The sequence below is a fragment of the Cebidichthys violaceus genome, unplaced genomic scaffold (assembly GCF_023349555.1).
Source record: "Cebidichthys violaceus isolate CVI_PGR_0920_01 unplaced genomic scaffold, fCebVio1.0.p SCAF_9, whole genome shotgun sequence".
NCBI classification, from domain to species: Eukaryota; Metazoa; Chordata; class Actinopteri; order Perciformes; family Stichaeidae; genus Cebidichthys; species Cebidichthys violaceus.
The window spans coordinates 6969497-6988540 of NW_027176975.1; the positions used below are offsets into that span (position 1 = coordinate 6969497).

Consider the following 19044-nt stretch of genomic DNA (forward strand, 5'->3'; position numbering starts at 1 on the left):
AACTTCTACTGTTGATTTACGTCTAATCTCTGTGTTGTAACGTTAGCTGTCTGGTTACTTCAACGGAGTGGTGAGTTACTATCAGGTTACTATCAACTGTAACGTTAGCTACATTGTAGTCGACTGTCGGCTAATTCGCCATCGCGCATAGATATCAGCAGGTAGTCTAAATGTTGTTGTTGTTGTTGTAAGTCTCTGCTGAATTAGCTTACGAACATTAGCGTTATCATAACTTTACGGTGCAACTGAATAATTAGATTACGTGGACAATGTCAACTAGCATTGCTAATGTATCGCATGTGTCACATTTCCTCCATGTACCTTAGCTCGTCGACATGGCGACGTGGAGCGACGTTGAGCTTCTGACCAACGAGGACACGAACACTGTCCGCTTCGGCAGTGTGTCCAGGGAGGAGAATGGAAGCGGCTTGTATCAGGTGGACACACTGGTCAAAATCTCCACAGCAAGTGAGGTAATGGATGTCAATATTTACATTAATGTTACAAGAACTCGAATATGCTCTTGTAATGTATCCCTGTCACTCCATATAAAGTACTACAGTGATTAGTAGTGGAGCAGTTTAACACCCTACTCGTGACAGCACTGAGCAGCGATTAAATGGAAATGCTGGTTCTTACAGGTGCAGACAGATCCCAGTCTCTCCTCCTCCAGTGGGTCAAACTGGAACATTGTTGTTACTGACAAGACAGTTATCCTGTTTGACCAGAACTGTCAGACCATCCTGCTGCTTCTTCATTTTGGTAGGTTTTTAGTCAGACGTCATGTGGCTGCACTCTAACCAGTGGGTCCAATAATCACGATGACTGACGGGCACTGCTTTTTCTGTGTCAGGATTGCTTGTATAATTCAAACTAAATCAATTTGAAGATATTGTAAAGGTTCAGTCATCATTCCTTTCTTATTGATGCAGTTTAACATTTCTGGGTAACTTTCTGGATGTTAATAGCTCAACTTGTTTTTCAGAAACTGACGTGGATGCCATTGATGTATGCCTGGAAGGACAGTTTTTGGTGGTCTGTGAAAGAAATGGAAACTTTCATCTGATCTATGTGCCAACCAAGAGAATCCTACTCACCAGGGTATGAGTGTTGTTTGATATCTGTGAGGCCTAATGGTGTAGGAATACATGACATGTGATCGCTCTGTGTCTGGCCTTGACTTGTTGTAGTGTACCTGTCAGATGTCATCTACAACATTAGAAGAAAAATATTCGACTTTAGATGACCAGCTGTAATAATCCTGAAAACTTTGTGTCTTTTTTTTTTAATGAGTTTGAGTTGCCCAACGTGTTTCACTTATGGACATTAACATGTTGTGTTATTATCTGGGTTTGTAGGCATTGGTAAAGAAACCATCCAGTGAAGATAAGAAAACGTACCGCTATCTCATCATAGAAGAAAACAAGGAGTCCTTAGGTAAAAAATGTTTATGAATATGAGAAATATTATGAGAAATAAAAGTGTGCAATGGAAAGCTGAATGAATTTCTAATGGTGCTTTTATCTGAATCTTTAATGAATGGTGTGTTGCCAATTTCTCCAATGTTTTTTGTTGACAGGGATGTACCATGTGTTCCTTCTCATAAAGGATGGATTTTTCCACATTACAAACCTTGCATTGGCAAAGATCGAGACAGGTATCCAAAGATCACATGCGGTAGACTAAAAGTTTTATTGGAGCCATTGTATTGACCAAACTAATCATTTATTCTTCTACAGCCTTTGAAAATATGGATCTGGGAGCTTTGAAAGAGGTAAGTTCAGGCAATCATCTTTCCATGCGATTACAAACTTCTTTTTTTTTTTTTTTTTTTTTTACAGCAGAACTATAATGACACTTTTCCTCAACTCAGCTCCAGTCGCTCATGAAGATAGACTTCTGCTCCACCAGTGACTACCATGATGAGGGCTGCAGCACAGCAGTGATGTTCAATCTGGGCTCTGAAATCCACTTAATGATCGGGGTCAGTGTTTTATTTATTTATGTACCAGCTGCAGCTATGATACATTGGTTATTTGTGAATGACAGCATAATGGACGATGGTACTTCAAGTATTTGTTGCTTGTTTTTTTCAGTCCCTCCCTTTTTTATTCGATGCTGTTGCATGTTTAATTTTTCTGAAAAAGCTAATGAAGTATGTTTTCAAGCTGAAAATGAAACCAATGTTGACCATGATATTAATACACACTTTGAACTAAGCTTAGAAATAGTGTAACTCAAACCTTTTCTAGGAATGATAGTTACTGCTGATATAAAGCAGTAAAACAACATGTATTTCTTGATGTAATTTGTCACAACATTATCTTCACAGGGGGATAAAGAAAGTATTGTGACTCACTGGATGATGGACCCTCATCAGGGCAAGATGTGCCTTGCTCACTCTATCAACAACAGCTTAATTCCAGGTAAGGCCTTGTCCCAATGTTCAGTACATAGTTACACTTTCTTAATTTCTTAATGTGCCTTTTGCAAGATACTAAACATGTATTACCATCTTCATACTTATTGTTTAACTTTTTTAGTGATGAACATGTGGACGTGAGTGGGTGAAATAATCTATATATATATATATATATATATATATATATATATATATATATATATATAGTGAGTCACAAAGTATTGAGGAAAAGATAAGAAATAGAAACACAATAGCATTTAGTTGCAAAACAAGTACAAAAGTTAGAATGCTTCTAAGACTAGATTGTGTAAGGATTGTTAAATACATTCTCCTTCTATATTTATTTCAAAGGTGTGAGGAAGATGGTGGTGGTGGAAAATCACTTGTATATTCTTGACACTGAGGTGAGTTCAGTGCCTTCACCTGTAGCTGTTGGATGTACCATTGCATGAGGTTCAATCAAAAGTATTTTGAGGTTTAACTGCATACAATATGGATTGCTTGTGTTTGTCTTCGGCTGCAGGATGCCCTGAGTCTTTGGGACCTACATTTCCTGGTCATGATTCACTGTTGGCAGGATCTTGCCATTCATGACTTTGAACTCACTACAGAATGTGGCTCTGCCTCCATGGTGGCGTATGTATCTATGTTGTATCACATACAGTAGCTGTAAATATACAGAGGAATGTGCCTCAATTAAATAATGTTGAAAACTGATCTGTATGTGTTGCAGCCAAGACAGGGGCAGCATGAAGATGATTACACTAACAAAGCAAGACAAGAGTCAGGTAGCAGTGCAACTCCTTTTGAAGAAACCGTAAAAGATTATTATCTCACGTCCTCTTCTGAACTTGATGTGCTGGTTTTTAATTTTTCAGATCAACTCACTGCAAATACGATTTCTGCCCTCCATGACTATTTGCTACTCCCTTGATGTCTCCTCAGTCTCCTGTCTTGTCCAGACAAAAATAAACATGGTGAACAATCAATGCTTAAAACGTGTTATATGGATGGATATATGGACATGTGCTATTTCCGGCTGATAATATGTCAGCACATTTAATGCTGTTGTTTTATCCTCTGCTTTCAGGATACCATTTATTTAGTTGAGGGGATTTGTGAGAACCCAGAAAGGTAGGACATGTTTGGCTCTTCAGCCAGTGAACGATATGGTGAATGTTTCAAAATATAAAGCGGTCTTTTTTTTCTCCCCTGTTCTTAACCAAGTAGTCGTGGAGAGCCCATATCTGCTGTTGTTGTCAGATGCTTCACAGAGGCTTTGCCTGAGAACAGGTACCTCATTTTAATTGGATACATTTCCACATTAATTGCGGTTTGTGTACTATATGTGATGTCAGTATAATTTGACTTACTTCATTTTTCTCTACCCCCAGACTCAGCAGACTTCTTCACAAACACATGTTTGAGGAAGCTGAAAAGTTTGCCATCACATTTGAGCTGGATGTAGAGGTAAGTGAAGAGTCAAATTTATTGGAATACAATATGATAGATATTTGACAAGAGAAGTAGGATTTTAGAGCAGAAGAGTACAATAGAATTGGTATTGGCTGGTTCTAAATTACTAGCTTAATTGGGGCTATACACAACTAACAATCCTATTTTTGTTCAGCTCGTGTACAAGGTGAAGCTTGACTTTGTGCTGGAGCAGCTGGCCTCTGCATCAGTGGGTGGCTACGGACAGGATGTGTGGTCTGAACTTGTGGAGGAGGCCAAAACCAACCTGATGAAGATCAAAGTCAGTTTTTTAGTCTAATCTTATTTTACATATCCAACATGTTGATCACCTCAACCCCCTCACCAACAGAGGTTCTTTTTTTGCATTGCCTAGGATGAGCAATATGTGGTGGAATACTGCCTCAAGGCTCCGTGGCCGACCTTTGAGATGGCAGAGAAGATGCTCAACCATGCTGCCACACGATACTCCTCCTTACAGATCCAGGAGGCCATGGCCAGGCTGGCAACATTCTGCAGCCTACACGGCCCAGATAACTTCAAGTAAATCAAAGTCTTAGTGTTGTACCGCACATTTTCAATCATGTGGTTTGTTCATAATGTCCGCTTATGTGTTATTCTTATAAGTTATTCTGTCATCCACAGTGGCATCGCCTGGATTGAGTTTTTGAACAGCACTGACAATTTAGGAGAAATTCTGACCCACCTAAGAGACGGAGACATGAAGGGTGCACAACTCATTTGGCTCAGATATGAGGTAAAGAACAGCTTCATGCACTTGATGAAACAACACTGGGAGTAAATGCTTGGTGTCAGGCCTAGTTGTGACGTTTGCTTTTGGGTTTTGTAACAGGGACAGATTGCAGCAGAGTTTGACGAGGGCAAGCTTGAAGCCGTGCTCAGTGCCATCCCAGAGGATCTGCCATCCCAAGACCTCTGTTCTTGGTTTAGGGCCATTTTTGTTCCATTTGTGAGGAGAGTGCTTCCAACAGGACAGGTAGGAATCATTACTCATTTCAAAATCTGGTGCTAGGTTTTCAGTAGTAAACGTTTTATGTGCCCATAGAAAATCTTGGCGAGATGGCTGGAGCAGAGGGCAAGGAATTTGGAGTTAACAGAAAAGGTAAATAAAAGAACAAAAAATATTTTGACCTGAAACATTGAAGTTAAGTAAAACCAGGCTAAATAACAATGATGTATAATGGTCAATAGCACCGCCCATCACTCAATTACTTGTCTAAAACATTGTATAATAAGTACGCATCAGTCACAATAGTTGAACCAATGGTTATAAATGTATATGTTGTTCCAGGGTGCTTGGCCCCAGAACGGGTTGGACTTGGCTGTGGTTGGACTGCCTTCTCTGTGGACATGGATGAAATCTGTAAGTTAAACACATTGTTATCTTTCCGCTATACATTTTTGTGGCTTCACAATCATGGTTTACCCGTGGGAGCTAATTGTAACTGAATTATCGTGACATAATGTGGTCGATGATCTATTTTTGATCTTTTTTTAAGGATGATAATTACGGTGCAGAAGAGGTGGAGAACCTCAAATCCCTGGTGTCCAACCTCCGTCAGCTCCTGGACCTCCACCAGAAATACAACTGCAGTCTTTCACTTTCAGTCTTTGAGAAGGTTTCATGACATATTCTAACTATATTTGAGTTTCAAACAAGCTACTGATATCTTCAGCAGGAAACATATATTTTATTAACCTGCAGGAACGTATGAAAATAGTTTTCTGTTGATTTCATAATGAAAAAGAAAATCATACTTTTATGTACGTTGTGGTGTTGCGTTTATTAGACATGTTAAATGGGTTTTGCGTGGTTGTGCCTATCTTTATCATTTTTCTTCCTTGTGAATTTGAAAGGGAAGTGTTCGTAGTGTTGCATTCTTCATGCTGGACAAAGTGCCGGCTCCAGAGCTGATTGCCACCGCAGTGGAAAGCAGTATCCTGCCGTATACTGAAGAGCATGAGATTCCTTTAAATGAGCTACTTCTCCAGTACATCAAGGTAAAATTCCATCACTGCCGAGCCCACTGGGAACAGACCTTTCATTTTCCCAAATACCTGGTGATAAATATTTCTCCTCATCTTCACTAGGATCTGCTGGAGCGCTGTAGTTCTCAGACTACAACACTTTTCACAGAATGGGAAGCCAAAGCAGTGGCTGTGCTGGCTTGCATGACTGATACTGACGTAAGTTTCTGTAACACCATTACACATACAGTTCACGACATGTTTAACGTTTTGTGAGTGCAAATACTTGAGTGAAAAACAGCTATAACAGCAGCAGATGGACAAGAATCACTAATCACTAATTTTACTAATCATAGTAAAAATCAATAAAGTTTGTACCAGGATTTGCGAAATCTCACATTATTGTATTTCCTTCCAGCTGATGGTGGATGCTGTGCTGGAGATTATGCAGAAAGCTGTAGTGCCCTGGAGTAATGTGGTAGAAAAACTGGTTCAACAGTACCTGGAGATGGATAGACCAAAGTATGTTTACATTGTCCTCACCTTGATTTTTTTCAAACCGTTAAATTTGGTAATATTATCAGTTTCTATTTACTGATGTATTCCCCAGACAAGAGCTTTTAAAGGAGAGTTACCGTCTAATGGAAATCAGGAAACTTCTCAGGGGCTATGGGATCCGCAACTTCAACCTCTCTAACAGCACTCAAATTATGGTAATTTTGATCTCATTTATTATGTGACATTTGACTTCCCGTGTGCTTTCCTATGAACTTTCTGTCACATACTGTGTATCTCTTACCAGCCACTGATTAGATACATCCTGAAGCAAGACTTGCCAATGTCTTTAGAAGACTCCCTGACATTAGCTGAAGCTTACAAGCTTCCAACCTCGCAGATACATTTCTTGTATCTCATCCAGCTGATTGGCCAAAGCAAGGTATCCTTCTCCACATGCAAATATGAAATCACATAGATTGAATGTTTCTTTATATGTTTCCATGGCATACTGATAGGAAGTCTTTTATGCTACTTTCAGATGGAGGAAAGCATGACTGTCCTGAAGAGGCTGTCCTCTGCAGAGGCAGAGTGTGTGAGCAAACGTCTCACATCCTGGGCTCGGCTGCAGCTGGAGGACAAAGCCCACATATCTGATGAGGTGAGGAGAGGGAAGATGTCATGTGTCTGAAATAAAACTTCATTTGCATTTTACGTGCTTGTATTCCCTGTTAAATTTTCTGGATTCAATTTCCACACCACTGAAATCATATTCTGTCGCATTTTAAGATGGTTTTAAGAATTAGTGCTTTTGTTTTTGCTTAGCTTTAGATGTCGTTAACATTGCGCCTCTGCTGCAACTGAGAGATTATATAATATACCAGGATTTTCCCTGCCTGGGAGCCTTTTCCTCAGCACAGTTTAGATTATGCTTACGCAGCTATAGGCAAATATTCCTGGTAGTAGACCATACATGAAACTTAAATCAATCGCGGCCTCAAGATCAGAACATAATAAAACAGCATTATGGTAAGTATACATTCATTCTGACATTTTGTATATCTCAACTCTGTCTCTGTCTTCTCTGTCTTCCGTAGCACAAGAAACACCAGATGGTCATAGCTCAGGTGATGGTGGAGGCTCTGAAATACCTTCAAATAATCCAAAAACGTAAGTACGATCCTGAAACAAGAACAGCAGGGTGCCATAGTGAGTATGTGTCCACAGTCTCTGTCAGCAAACACCCATCCTTCAGATGTTTTCTTGAGTAGCTCAATGTATGCTTCTCAGTTCCAGCTCTAAAGCTGACTCAAGGCTCTGACCTCCACGTGTTGGATGTTTTAGGAAAGTTTGCATGGAGCAGTAAAACATCAAACACTAAACCTAAACACTATATAAGGGCAAGTTTTGTGCACAAGCAATTGGAGAGATGCTACCAAAAAAGGGCTGCATAAAATATAATAATCTAGATTTGTTTATATGATATTGATGCTATAAACATTTGCCTGAACATCCAAGTGTCACACCAGGTTTCATGTCCTTTGTAGATGATGCTCTTAAAAGCATGGAGTGTGAGAACAACCTCATCATGTTCAAGGCAATCGCCCACCTACAGGTAAGTTTATTTTAAGGAATGTTTTAAGTGTTATTATTCCATCTGTTCTTTCATAATGTTTTTTTACCTGCAAACTCTTTATTTGCTTGTTCAGGAGGACTTTGATGTTTTCTTCACCCCGTCAAACTATGAGGATCCAAACATCAGAAAGCAGATCCAGGAGCATCACATCACAGCCTATGAAAACACACATGGCCACCAACGTTCATCAAAGGGGAAGGCCACGACAACTCCAGTTGTGGCTAATGACCCCGATGGCAAGACCAAGACCATCTCCACAGAAGCGGGCTTACGTCGTCTAGGAAGGCAGCTGCAGCGCACCGAACAGGAGCTGTGGTCTGACTTAGCCCTGCGAGCTCTAGGAGTGGGCAAGGTGGACAAGGCCCTCAAGATCCTCAGGTTTGCGTGTGTGGATGCTGTGCCGTGTGTATGAATCCAGGGTTTTTGTTTATTTCACTCTTGAGTTTTTAGTGTAAATATAGAGAAATTGATAATGTTTAATTCAGACTAAAAAAAACATCCCAGTCCAATCAGTCACATGGAGAATCTCCTATGTTTTCTTTGTCCTCTTCAGTGAGCTGTATGAACACCACTATAACACCTGCACAGGCAAGGTTTTGTTCACTGCTGCCAAGACGTTATGCCAGATGTTGGAGGCAGATGTTCCAATGGTGCTTCCTGAAGACATGGACCTGCCAGCAGTCATCCATGATCTTGCCTGCCAGGCTATCGCTGCGTGCCACTCAGGTAAAGATGGCAATGATGTTGCGAAATCAATGATGTTGAACAAAATTTTACGTTGGTCAATCAATAGCTGTTCTGCGAATCATTGCTGGATTCAAAATTCAACTATTAGATTTGACATAGTTTAGTTTGTTGTAAGCTTGCAGTTAAAAATTGTTGTGAAAACTAGACGAAAAATGTATGTTCAGTCTCATCTTAAAGGAGTACTTCATCCACAACATGACAATTGTATATCAGTTTACTCTCCCTGTATTACCTTAAATGTTTGAAGAAAACTTAGTTTTTCTCGCATGCCTCCACTGTGAACCAATAATAAAAAAAGAGAGAAATGTCTAGATGAATTGAAGTAAATGGGTTCTGCGTTTAACAACAGCAACTCTTTATCAAAACATCCGCTCACAAAATCACACAACGCATGCAGTATAATCTGAGTCTCATTTATAGAGTCGTATGCTCACTGCTTCCCAAACTAATGCTTTTTTGCTAAAACCTTACTATTTAAAACACTTTTACACTGACAGATTCACCTCTCACGAGTAGGCGCGCTCCTCGTCTGTGCAAATCCAAATCGTTTTCAGAAGTAAGGTTTTAGCGAAAATGCATTTGTTTGGGAAGTAGTGAGCCTACGACTGGATAAATTAGACTTGTACCGAGTTTGAATACAGATGTTTTGATATAGTTTTTGATTCATTACTCAATGTGGAGGCAAGCGAGAATAACAAAGTTTTCTTCAAGAATTCAAGGTAACAGGATGTGAGTTATTGATACACAAATGACGATTTTGTGGATGAAATATCCCTTTAAACCCAGTAAAAACAAAAAAAAACCTTACTAATCACGCAGATGATACACAAAATGATTATTTACAAAATATTGCAATACTTTATCTGGTCTTGCTGAAGATGCAAATCTGAAAGAACATCTAGACTAAATAGTTCAATGAGACAACTATTTTCTCTGTGTGACAACTGTTCTCTGAGGGAGCTTGGCTGCTCTCTCTTTTGCGTCAAGTAAAATCACGTAAGTTAATATTCTAATAACTGTTGCAGATCTGCTCCTGGACTGTCTGGAGCTTTGCAAGTGCACACGGATAGCTATGGATGTCTATCATCAGTGTCAGTTATCAGACAACTATGGCTTTATAGCCAAGGTCAGTATCTTATCTTTCTCCATAGAATGATGCTGTTTACTTTATTTTGCTCTGGTTTATGCTTCATATGTTATACGATATATTTTCTGCAGACATTTAAATCCGACGTCGTATTTTGCGAGTTAGTGACTGTGAATCTACCTGGTGAAATATCTTAGAGGATTTAGAGTATAATAGTTTATTTAACGTAATTAAAGCGGGAAGTTGTTCAATTACAGTAAAAGACTTCTTGTTTTGTTGATAGTAGTTAAACGTCTCCCCTTTTTAAATTTGCTAAATGCATACAATAAATATTTTTGAATTGTTTGATGTCACAGGATTCGACCTTAGAGACAGAAAAGGATCCACATTCTCAGTGGAGTTTTCAGGATGTTTTTAGTGAAGACTGCATTGTTCTGGACCCAGTGTCTGCGCTTCCAGTCCAATATGAAATTACCAACTGCCTGCTACCTGTTTCTCTGGGTAAGATGCTCAAAGCATCATCTATTCAATGTCTATTTAGGATTTCATCACCTCAGATAGTCTACAGCTAACTGGTCTCATCAGTTTATAACCACTCTTGCAGATACCAAACTGTACCCGCTGGACTGTTCCTGTCTGGCACACTGCTCATTTGAAGACGGTCTGTACTAAAGTTTATATTTCATTGTTTTTCCTTGAATTTGTCATTCTTGAAAGTTTACCTTGTGTCTTGCATGGCCCACATACAGGTTCAAACTACCTGCGGCCCCTCCTGGGTCCCCTGTCCAACATGTTACAGATGTTACAGGAGTGCAGTCAGCTGGAGCTGGCCCTCAGAGTGCTGGTCAACTCATACGGCAGCTGCCTGCAGCACGTCACCTCTAATGTTATGGACTTAAAGCTTAGTGTACAGGTATGGCTGCGACATATCCAGTGGGGCTATCGGTGCCACCGCCATGTGTTTCTGGATCAATTGTACCGTTATTATAGCTATAGCTACTTGCCAGTCAGGCCGAGCAAAAAATATTTTGTAATGTTCATAGTGATAATGTCACAGTAAACTGTTAACTCTTCTTTCAGCTTCATGATACCCAAGAGCTTAGGAAGTACAATTTGTGCTTAAATAATCTTCGAAAGACAACTACTTTGTCTCTGAATGCCGTTGCTGTGGCTCTCTTGAACAAGGTGAGTCTGCTGAGACTGATGTCATGAGATGGTAGTAGCCGATATACTGTGTTTTAGTGTGTTTTAAAATTCCTGTATCTCTATTTATATCGGCTGCAGGTGTTCAACTGGAGGGTGGTTGATTGTGATTTGGCTATAGGTCTCTGTACACTCCTCTCCAAAACAGAAGTCTTCAAAATTCTGTGGAAGGTTATTGACAACACGTGGCAAAACTATGACAAAATCTTGGTAGGAAATGTGTTCATTGTTCTTCTGTATTTTAGCGTCAAATCTTTTTTTTATTTTTGGTTTCGATAGTGAAAATTGTCGTTGGCTGCTTTAGGCTGTGGCCAGGATCGGGGCTGATCTCTGCTGCTTGTACGGTGAGGCAGAAGAACAAGAGAAGTTTCTCTCTGTCATCACTGATGCTGAATGGGGCATCAAGCTTGGCAAACTGGAGGTGTGTGGATGAAAAACACTTCTATTCACATTATACTTCACAAGTTATTGTCACTCTTGACGTTCGCCATGCTTGCTCCTGCTCGCCAACAGATATCCATTCAACCAGTGTTCCGTCAGCGGCCTGAGATGAAGAGTAGTCTGATCCCTGACTTGGTGAAAAACCGGAGAATCACTCCAGACATTATCCTCCAGTACTGCAGGTCCGCTGCTCACTCGACAGTCAAATTCAATCGATATCAATGCATTTCATTTATGGTCCAGAAGTGTCCCGGACGGTCTGGCAGGTCTATTATTCTTTTCCTTTCCTGTGCTCACCCTCTGCTCCCGTCTGCAGCACCTTTGGTCTAGACCGTGACCGTGTGATCAACCAGTACATTACCACTTTACTGCTGCTCCAAGAGGACGAGGAAGCTGCATGCGACCCAGGCACAGGGCAGGAAGAGATGCAGCCTCTGTGTCATGCGGACGCACTGGAGCGAGTGCTGCAGATTATCCCGATGTTACACAACACCAGCGAGCTCACCGACAGTCTCTGTTCTGCCATATTCAAGGTTTGTGCTTTGGGACGGGGGCAAACTAGAAGAGGGAGGACTTCAAAGCCTTTTCTTTTTAACAGGAGATCTCTGTGTTAATGGGTTTTCTGCCCCTTTTACATAAGCAACGTTTCTGATCATTTCTGATAGAATAAAGTTGTTTGATGAGCCTCTGGGTGAAATTTAAAGACAACTGATTCAAGAAAAACTGTACAACACAAGAGTGCTTAGTTAATGGTAATCGTAAAACAAGAAAAAGCTATATGCTTTTTATGACAACAGACCTATTATTTTAACACAGTTTCCAAACCAATTACTTGAATTATCTGAACTACAACACTGAAAGGACTTTACTGTCATAGTTGATTATTTAATTGTTTCTATCCCAGAATAAAGTCAAGCTATTCACCTAACTTGTGAAATGTGTTTCTTGTACAGCTCAGCCCTTACAACTATGAGAGGATCGAAGTAGTGCTGAAGATCATAGAGGCTGCAGATGAGAATGTGATGACCTTTTCTGTTAGTCAGGTAAAAAGAACACACACTTCTAAAATCAAACGGTTCTTTGTCTTCAAAATGTTTTGTTGCAGACTAGCAACCAGTGTATCTTAATCCACAGGCAATGGGCCTCCTTCAACACCTGAAGTCCTACAAGCGCGCCTCTCCTGCCTCGGACGTGGAGAACACCTATCTTCTGGAAAACGGCCAGCTGCCAAACCTGCTGTCCAACAGCAGACTGCCCTTCCACCTGCTTATGCAGAGCAAACATTTCTGGAAGATTATCTGTGAGTTAGCCACTGTCAGTTGTCTTATTTTCATTCTTCAATATTATAGCTGACAAACTCAAAATGCTCTGATTGCATTAGATCTAATGTGGTGTCATCTTAAAGGAAGGAATTATTCTTAACTCGTTTGAGGTCCTAACATTTCAAATATTTTACCACGAGTGGGTGATGGATGTAATCTTCAAACACCTGTTACTGTATTTGATATCTTTGTGTAGCTTCAGTTGGCAAATCTGTTATTTTGATTTATCAATATTAAGAGTTACTGAGATATGTTAAGACTGAGGAAACTAAAATGTTTATCTGTGTATAGCTCCTGAGCTCAGTGAGGAGACCTTCCCGACACTTCTTTTGATTAGCAAACTGATGAAGGTAAAGCACAATAATCTAAAAAGTAGCCCGTATAATCATGAAAATTATAGATTCATCCAAACTGATCCTATCTCTGTCTCATTCCAGGTGAGCCTTGACAAGTTATACATGTCAGCAGTAAACCATGTGTTTGAGAAGAAGATGAAGCCTTTGCTCTTGGAGCAGAGGAAAAGGGGTCAGGGTCAGGGTCAGGGTCATGGCTACAATAGTGAGACTTTCAAGGTGGCCAAGACCATGATGAAGTACATCCACTGCATCCAGAGCCCGGAGTGGGCAGCTGCCACAGCCCACAAGATCACCCAGGAGCTGCCACCAGGTCTGACCTGCAGATTAGGCACTGCCACTTCACTACTTGTGTTTTTGTGTTTATGGACTGAAGGATTTTCCTGTTCTCTACAGGCCATGAGAAGACACAGTCTCTTAGGTTCTGTTTGGCTCTTGGAGATGCCTGGCTGAAGGATCCAAACCTTGAGGTCAATATTTTAAATTATACAGTATAAACTTCACATCTTTACCTGGTTAGTTTTTCATAAACTGGTTGGTTTCAATTTACTCCTCTCTAATTCTGAGCAGGAGACGGCACGGGCCAGAGGGGAGACATTTCTGTCCAAGCTGAAACTGCAGTTCCAACGCTCGGCTACTGAGAACACCTTGATAACCAGCCAGCTGAACAGCCCAGAGCATCTGAAGCTCACTGGGCTGCCAGCCAGGCTCATAGTGGCCCTGTATGAGCACAGTGGTGTGGAGCAGCGCTACAGAGTCTCAGGAGGTCAAATTTATCCCGGTGAGCATGCTTTGACACATCAGTCTGCTGGAGAAGCTGAAGTAAAGCATATACGACCAGCTTCCTGGATTAAAGTGTGTTGTATCGTCCATTTTGCTTTGCTGTTTTTTATGACATTGAATTGTTTTACTATCTGCTATACATTTTTTTTCCTACTTATTATCACTAAACGATCTTGCTTTGTGAGCCAACATTTTTTGATATGTTGTAAGTGGGAGAAAGTCATCATCTGTGTTTTAATTTGAGCATTTAACCTCTGAGCAGATATACATGCAGTGGTTAAGGAAATAGCCACCATCAACAATGTGGATCTCTTGAAAATCCGTAACATGATGTTGGAGAAATGGATCTGCAAAACAGGCCCTGCTGTCACCAAGGTCTGTCTCACTGAGCTTACCTAATTTTATTAGCTAATCACTGTTTCTGTTCGTTGTTAATCTGCTTACATTGTGTAGAAATATGATAGAAACTTGTTTTTCTTTGATAAAGGAGATTGGTAATCATGAATGTGTCAGCAACATCGAGGAGGATCCAGACTTAATGAGGTACAGACATTGACCTTTCTTTTTTTTGCAGCATTTCGCCCTGAAATACCCTTTAGTTATTACTTTTTTTTTAATGAAAATTCAATCAATTGGATGATTTGGCCACAAGTTGTATCAGCAACATGTGTTGGCTTCTCTGTTTATTGTGTTTACTTGATGCTCTCAGGGTGGTGTACATGCTGCAGTCTTGCCCCATGGAGGATGCTGTCCGTCTTCTAAACCCTATCCTGACTGCCAAAACCTGGGTGAGTAATATATTACAGTGAGTCAAAATTGGACAAAGTGTCCAGAGAAAATGACTAATAATGGATAATTTCCTCCTGTAGCCCCTCAGCACTTCTGGGCCTCGTCTGACCTTCTGCCATCGGACTCGAGCGCTGCTTTGTCTCGTCCGTCTCGCTGATTCGGCCACTCTGGAGGCTCAGTTGCAGATCCCCAAGACCAAAATTCAGTAATAGCAAATCAGTTTGATAGTACTGATGGAATAATTAATTGCAAAGTTCATGTAAGGGGTGGGTAAGATGTGTTAATGTTTCTGTATTTTTATACTCCCATGCAGATATTACCTTAAGTGTTACATCTTTGTCTCTCAACTGGAGGCATTAAACATCCCTTACACAGTGCAGTCCTTCCTCAGTAGCCCCAAAGAGGGCCTGGTTAAAGGGCTGTGGAAGAACCACAGTCACGAGCCGCAGGTACTTTCTAACTTAAAACATTAAAACTATTCCAGCGAGTTCCTTCATTTTAGTTCCACTATGAAATGTTGCACACAAACTGCAGGCAGGACAACTGAAGCACCCTTTGTCCTTTCAGGCGGTGCAGTTGGTGGCAGACCTGTGCCTGGAGTATCAGGTGTACGACCCTCAGCTGTGGAACAGTCTGCTTCAGAAGCTGCTGGGCTTCAACTTGGTGAGAGGACGTGCACCAGAAAAATCTTATTCTATAAAAACATATTTAAACGCAGTATCTCACTCACACATGATGTCTGTCTTTTTAGTTTTTCTCCAGTCTTTTGTAAAAATTGTCGAAGGGGACTTTGAATAAAGACGGCTCGGTTTTGCACTTCAAAATAAAACCTACGTGTATGTTTTTCCCCTCTCAGATCAGCCACCTCCAGAAGGTGCTGGAGGCAGTAGTGGCTGTGCCTGCTCTGTGGGAGGTAATGTCAGACTTCATCGCTTTTATTTTAAGAAAGGCAAATCATGTTGATATTTCCTGTTACTTCAGACATGCCACTTTGAAAGTAAAGTAAAATGTGGTCCCAAACTGTATATATGAGAAATGTCGTCAGATTCAAAATATCAGAAGAAAAACATGTGAAATGCAATCTGCATTATATTGTGACCGTCAAGATATAGACAGGAAATGTGCAGTTAAATGGTTAGTGACTTAACCACTAGTGCACCAGACATCCCAGATGTGGAAAAATAAAAAAAACGCCTCCAACCATCACTGCTACAATATGACCATTGATAATAGAGAAGTTGCAAAGGTAATTTTATTTACTTTATTTTCTTCCCAGATTTCCAGTTTCTCCAGGACCTGGATGAGTATGATACTGGCACCTTTTGTTTCAGGTACTCAGTTTATAATAGTGAATTCACTTCCATTGTCTTGAGGCTGACTGACCTTTTATTATACAGTGTTTTGGTAGAATAATTGATGTGGATCAGCTAGAAGGTTGTTCATAAACATTGTTCATTTTGATATACACGTTTGCACTGTTCAGTGTTCAGTATGCATCCTGAATGCTCCTCACTGATCTGTTTCCTTCTTGACAGCCTCTGTTCCTCTGAGTCCTGATCAACAGGCAACACTCTACAGGACTTTTGTTCTCCTCCTCAAGTATGTTGACCTCGTATTCAACCATTTACCAACCAACTGTTCTGCTTTCATGGACTGCTAGTTTTAGAATATGAACATGCAACACATGCATTGCTAGATTTAACTGCATGGGTGTTAAAGTTTTGAAAACCACATCATTCTGTGACACTTCTGTCTTTTTCATGCGCACAGGTTTGATTTACTGAGTGTTGGAATTTGTTTACAAAAAAAAAGCAGTCATGACCTGAATAATATGTCATTCGCTTCATGTTTATTTCTCCCCAAGGTGCCCGTTCCTGTTGAATCTGGACCTGATAGGAATTGCCAATCGCTTTGCACAGTTCAATCTGCCAGCCTTTGCCCTGGGAACACTCCTTCTCATCCCCTGTGCCAATAAAAAGGCTCAGCAGATCCAGGTTAGTACCTCCATGTCAATACAACATGTCAGAAGGAATCTTTTGGAAGAACTGTATCTTTTAGGCCCTTATCATAATCCCAGTGTCGTAACATTACTGTGTTTTATTTTCTTTCTATTTTCAGGGCTTTCTGTCTGTGTGTAACCCAGTCGCTGTCCTTGAGCAGGTGGAAGAGCTCATGAACACTGGGGAATTAGCTGGAGTTCCCTCCCAGGTTAGATGTTAGTTTAGGTTATACCACTTCCAAGAGATGCAACATTTCAGTTGCTTTCATCTTTAACTCTTCAAACTGACAATTCAACTGCTTTCACTCTTATACTTAAATTGACACTTCAGCCTTATTCAATTCTTACACTTGAACTGAAACATGAAGCTCTTTCAGTGCTTTTATTTTAACATCTATTTCAACTTTTGTGTTTGTATTTCAACTGCAACTATCAGTTTTTCGGCTATTTCAAATGTTTTAACGCACACAAGTATACACCTACATACATATTTTTTTGAAAATTAAATATTTTCTAGTTCCTGTATAATGTTCACAACTGTAACATCTAATTATATAGTGTAAACACTCTATCAGCCCTAGCAGCAGCAAACTTGTGAAACAGGAAACTAGTTAGGATAGTGTGTAATGATGCAAATATGTTAAAGGTGTTGTTTGGTGCGTTGAAATATATTTTCTTTTGTGCAACATTTTGCCATTACTTTTTGTTTCAACTATATTGTACTGTATTATATTATGACATGCCATTAATGCCTCTATGATTCCTCAGATCAGGGAGACTGTATTAACCTTCATCAGCCAAAATGGACAGCACCAGAAACTGCTGAAGACCAAACACTTCAAGCATCTGAAGCAGCTCATTGTGTCGAGTGGCCGACCTAATCAGGTGAAAGAGTTGGTGGACTACCTGATCAGTCAGAACTGGTAAGTTTTTGTTTTAGTGAGGGAATCAACATAAACGTCGATATAAAGAACAGGTTTCTATATGTTACATGCAAACAGCATATCTAAAATATGATCAAAACAGGATAAGACTAATAAACAAGCTACTGTTGTCCATAACCATAAATACTGCAAAAACAACATCATGTTTAATGTTATGAAACCATTTATGGTCAGCATTTTTATTGCCAGTGTATTCATCCATTGAAAGGGAGAAGTGGTGCTTTTGATTTATTTGACATTTATCTGTGCGATGCACAGCTTCCTCCACCAGCACATCAGAGACTGGAGTCTACATTGCATTTAATGACGTATGTGGCTTTAGTGTACACGCTCTGGAGTTTGGACCATGTGGGCTCAGCTCATTGTTTGCCAGCTTTATATCAGACTTATCCCGTGAAGGCACAGTCCGAGTGTGTTGAGTTGACAAATTGCTCCTTCAGGTTTGTGTAATAGCCGACCGCCACCTGGTGTCTCAAGACTTTTGACCGATAAAGACCAAAACAAAAGCCCACCATATGCGTTTGACCTTTTCAAATGTACGATTTGAGTTGTTCTCGTCATATTCTTTTTATCTGCTCTTCAGTCAGGACGATGCTGACTCACTCGCTCGTGAGTACATGAAACACAGAGAGCATCAAAGAGGGAAAACGCTGACAAACGGCTCACCTTCGCCGAGCTGCCTGAAGGTAACTGAAGAGGATATCCTGGACCCAGTTTAGTCTGGGATACTGGGGAGACATGTTGTTTCATTATTGTATTTGAATTAGTTGTATTCATCATATTATTGTAGCTTTTGTATTTACCCATTATCAGTTTGATTATTGATCTGTAATAGAAACGTAACAGATGTGTAATTCTACTTTAATTTTTTTTTTCAGGAGTTTCTCAACATGCAAAATGGAGTGTCAGGATGAACAGACATTTCTGTTTCTGTATTTATATATTCTTACTTTGGCTCTCTTGGGCTGAGATGCAATATTTGCACTTCTATCTATATTTCCACTGTGCATGTACTATTTGGAATAAATGCTTTTCATTATTGATTGTGTAGTGGAATACTTGTGGAATTAAACTTGTGTTTGATCAATATCAAAAATCAAAGGCTATTAATCTGATTTTATTTTATTATCTACTGGCTTGTTTAAGTGTATATTCATGGTATAACTGCTGGCTAACAGGCTGTGTTGCTTTATATATTAAACCTTCATTTTTATTAATTTAGGTTCACTCTATTTGTTTTTGTAAAATGCGTTCCTTTCACCGTTGTGAAACACATCCTGCCTGAGTAAAATGTTTTAACTCAAGTCTCGAGTCAATATTTTTGAATACACATTTTAGGGGTACTTTTTTGAGATCCTTAT

At 40.0% G+C, this 19044-nt stretch overlaps 1 protein-coding gene across 1 annotated transcript; it reads left to right on the top strand.

Moving 5' to 3' along the window:
- Positions 1-46: 46 nt before the first annotated feature.
- kntc1 (kinetochore associated 1) lies at positions 47-18919 on the top strand. The gene is made up of 62 exons (XM_068703213.1): positions 47-70; positions 327-473; positions 642-762; positions 986-1101; positions 1359-1437; positions 1580-1657; positions 1740-1774; positions 1874-1984; positions 2333-2426; positions 2774-2826; positions 2946-3058; positions 3156-3210; positions 3301-3399; positions 3513-3556; positions 3653-3715; positions 3817-3892; positions 4053-4178; positions 4272-4438; positions 4541-4652; positions 4749-4892; positions 4962-5018; positions 5208-5279; positions 5416-5535; positions 5774-5917; positions 6008-6103; positions 6303-6406; positions 6495-6597; positions 6687-6821; positions 6921-7040; positions 7477-7549; positions 7927-7994; positions 8089-8393; positions 8569-8741; positions 9788-9888; positions 10206-10350; positions 10454-10510; positions 10599-10762; positions 10930-11034; positions 11134-11262; positions 11357-11473; positions 11566-11675; positions 11810-12026; positions 12447-12536; positions 12628-12793; positions 13107-13165; positions 13253-13481; positions 13565-13638; positions 13739-13949; positions 14214-14326; positions 14439-14494; positions 14661-14739; positions 14821-14945; positions 15054-15189; positions 15308-15403; positions 15597-15653; positions 16017-16071; positions 16276-16339; positions 16605-16734; positions 16859-16948; positions 17508-17662; positions 18267-18369; positions 18562-18919. The coding sequence occupies exons 2-62, from the start codon at positions 336-338 to the stop codon at positions 18595-18597; spliced, it is 6663 nt and encodes a 2220-aa protein (XP_068559314.1). The 5' UTR covers positions 47-70; positions 327-335; the 3' UTR covers positions 18598-18919.
- The last annotated feature ends 125 nt before the right edge of the window (positions 18920-19044 follow it).